Source organism: Myotis daubentonii, chromosome 19, assembly GCF_963259705.1.
Source record: "Myotis daubentonii chromosome 19, mMyoDau2.1, whole genome shotgun sequence".
NCBI lineage: Eukaryota > Metazoa > Chordata > Mammalia > Chiroptera > Vespertilionidae > Myotis > Myotis daubentonii.
Genome location: NC_081858.1, coordinates 2,660,950 through 2,663,979, shown reverse-complemented (window position 1 = coordinate 2,663,979; position 3,030 = coordinate 2,660,950). Strand labels below are relative to the sequence as shown.

At 49.8% G+C, this 3,030-nt stretch overlaps 1 protein-coding gene across 1 annotated transcript; it reads right to left on the bottom strand.

Annotated features, from left to right (window-relative positions):
• Nucleotides 1–479: 479 nt before the first annotated feature.
• LOC132222019 (autophagy-related protein 13-like) lies at nt 480–2,485 on the bottom strand. Its single transcript, XM_059676767.1, is given in 3 exon segments — nt 480–1,297; nt 1,300–1,764; nt 1,767–2,485. Coding segments are annotated over 3 exon segments (1,428 nt in total). The 5' UTR covers nt 2,356–2,485; the 3' UTR covers nt 480–923.
• Between the last annotated feature and the right edge of the window lie 545 nt (nt 2,486–3,030).

Genomic DNA, 3,030 nt, shown 5'->3' with positions numbered 1-3,030 from the left:
GTTCTTGGCTCCTACCTTCCATATGTGGGAAGGAAGACCCCCAGAGCAGCAACCTGGAATCTGGGGAACCTCCGCAGGAACAGCCCCTGCCCCAGGAAGACGCCCTTCACCTTCCCCAAGTGAAAACATCTAACCTCAAACATAATTTCTCTATAAAATATCTGGCTTCTCTGAAAGTAATAAATATTTACCATATTTTAGAACCAAGGAGCAGCAACAGAGGAGGGAAGAGAAGAGAACTTCTGTGACTCCAACCCTAGAGACACAGGACTTGATTTCCATGTAGCTGAGGAGCTGAGCACAGGCAGCCGCCAGGGCTGCTCAGACCCTCTGTGAGGGTGGGGCTGGCACAACCTTCAAGGGTGGGAATGGCTGACTTTCGAGTTCTCATCTAGGGCAGAAGGCCTGTCATATTTCTCAAAGTACAGGGGCAGAGGGAGGAAGAGAGGAAGATACCAGAACCAAAGGGGACTACACAGAGCCCGAGGAGCCCTTCCTTCCTCCCAGCACTGTCTCCTTCCTTTCTCTGCCTCCACACCAATCTCTGGGCCACCAGCTGGAATGTCAAATGGTTGGTGGTAATGGTGACAACAAGGGGCCAGTTGTGGGAAGAACGGGAGGGCCGCCTTTGTGAACAGAAGCAGCAGGCTCTACCTGCAGAGGGCCCTTTTGTCACAAAGAGTCTACCCATATCCAAGGCCAGCGGGCGAGTCCTCTCAAATGCTCTCACAGGGCCTGACTAATGCGATGAAATCTCCAGGAGGGGCAAGGGCAGGGACTTCTGGGTCCCCACAGGGGAAACCAGCCTCCCCTCCACCTGGCTTGGAGCAGGACAAGGAATGGGAACAGCTGATGAGTGGGAGGCTCTCTGTCTCCTGGGACCACAAAAAGGGGAAGCTGCTGGTACTTGAGGACACCAGCTTTTACTGCAGAGTTTCCACAAAGGCATCAAATTCTTGAACGTTCTTCTTGTGCACAGCCAGTTTCTCTGGTAATGAGTCCAAGTGCACAGCCATAGACTGTGCCCCGATATCTATGTGGAGGCTGCTCAGCTGAGGGGGGTTCTGAAATTCACGATAGAAGGTCCCCAAGTTCATTGGAAGAATATTGTCTTTAGAAAAAGCCGGGTTGAAGTCAATCATGACAAAGTCGTTATGAGTATTGCCACTGCTGCTACCACTGGAGCCATCAGAGGGTAGGCTGCCCTGGAGAGGAGATTCAGTCTCTGGAGGATTCACCATGGGATCAACATCCTCCAGTTCTAAATTCCTGGGAGCAAACATGGCAAAGGGTATGCCAAACTCATCAGTGTCAACTGGTTGATGGGTTTGTTGACAAAAGCCTCCACTTTTCTGGCAAAGACAGTCTCCAAGACATCATGGGGAGAGGCCTGTCCCTCACTACTGTTCGATACAGTTTCAGTGTCCTCGCTGCTAGAAGGTGTGGTAGCACAGTGGGCCCCGTCAGAAGGGGTGTAGGTTGCCAATCTCTCCTGATCAGTCTGGGCACCTTGAGCAGGCTGGTAGGGAGCAAGAGGTACCCCACCTTCCTTCCCTGGAACCATTAGCTGGGATGGAGGTGAGGTGGAGAAAGAGGTGGTACACACTTCTTGAGAATCTTCCACAGAAGGATACGTTACTCCAGTGTCCTCACCAGCGGTTCTGTAATTGCAGGGGTGCATGGGCGAGGAGCTGGGATAGGGATGGTCCACAAAGTGATCAATGATAATCCCCATGATAGGTGGGATCCTCTCAAATTGCCTGTGGACATGAATGCCAAGTTAATTCTGTAAGCACAAGAAAGAGTGATGGTGCCCACGGGGGTGCCCACTGTCCCCACACGAACTGTCTGGAAACCTTCTCCTAAGCCATTCAGCTGAACTTCACCAAAATATATCCTGTATAATATGACATATTCATGACCTTGTTTCCTGGAGAGTCTATAAGCCGGTGTCATCCTCGTTATAGCCAGGAGAGACTTCAGCAGCAACGGCAGTCTGTTGTATACAGTGTAGGAAACTTTTATTTCTTTATCACACTTTTCATTCATTTCAAGACACCAAATTTCTAGTTCCATGGAATCTCCCCCAGAAGTCTTGAGTGAGACCTCCACACACATAGATCTCCTGACGGCAGGCAGCTGCCCTGCCAGTGCCTTCCTTGCTTCATGTGTAACCTCTGGAATGTCTTTGATTGCTAAATTGAACCAATCTGAACCCGTTGGGGATGAAGATGAACGAGTACAAATCTTCCTGCCAAGTCGAGCCTGGACAATCACTTGAACAGTCTTGAGGGCAAAAAACTTAATGAACTTGTCCAGGTCCTTTCTGTCCTGGGAACTGAGATCAGTTTCCATTGCCTATGGGAATCCAGAGATTTATTTAATGAGAACGGATCGCAGGTTTCCTAAGGTCGTTCCACTGCCAGTAAGAAGACAGTTGTGAACCTTGGGTCCCTTTTTTTACTAGTCAACAGTCACCCGCACCGGCAAAGCTGCAACACAAAGAGTGGCTCAAGGCTCTCTTACAGAGGCAGGGACCTGGGGCCAGCCAGCTGCGCCTCCAGGCTGAGGGTTCTGCGCTCTGGAGCAGCAGTGACAGCCAGGGTCGCAGACAGACAGGTCACCCCTCAGGAGGCTCATGAATCTAAGACCCCCAAGTATTTGCTCTTAAGACTGAGCGAGTCGTCGTACACACATATCAGCCGGAGCTCTTTAACTCTCCTCACAACTCAAGCGATCACTCCTGCTTTAAGCCCTTCGGCCTGCCGCTTCCGGGCACCGCCAACGTTAGTGTTTATTTTCACCTTTCTTTCTTTCTTTCTTTCTTTCTTTCTTTCTTTCTTTCTTTCTTTCTTTCTTTCTTTCTTTCTTTCTTTCTTCCTTTCTTTCTTTCTTTCTTTCTTTCTTTCTTTATTTTTGAGAGAGAGAGAGAGAGAGAGAGAGAGAGAGAGAGAGAGAGATTGCTGTCTCCTATATGCGTCCTGAGCAGGATCAAACCCACCTTTTGATGCATGGGACAATGCTTCACCC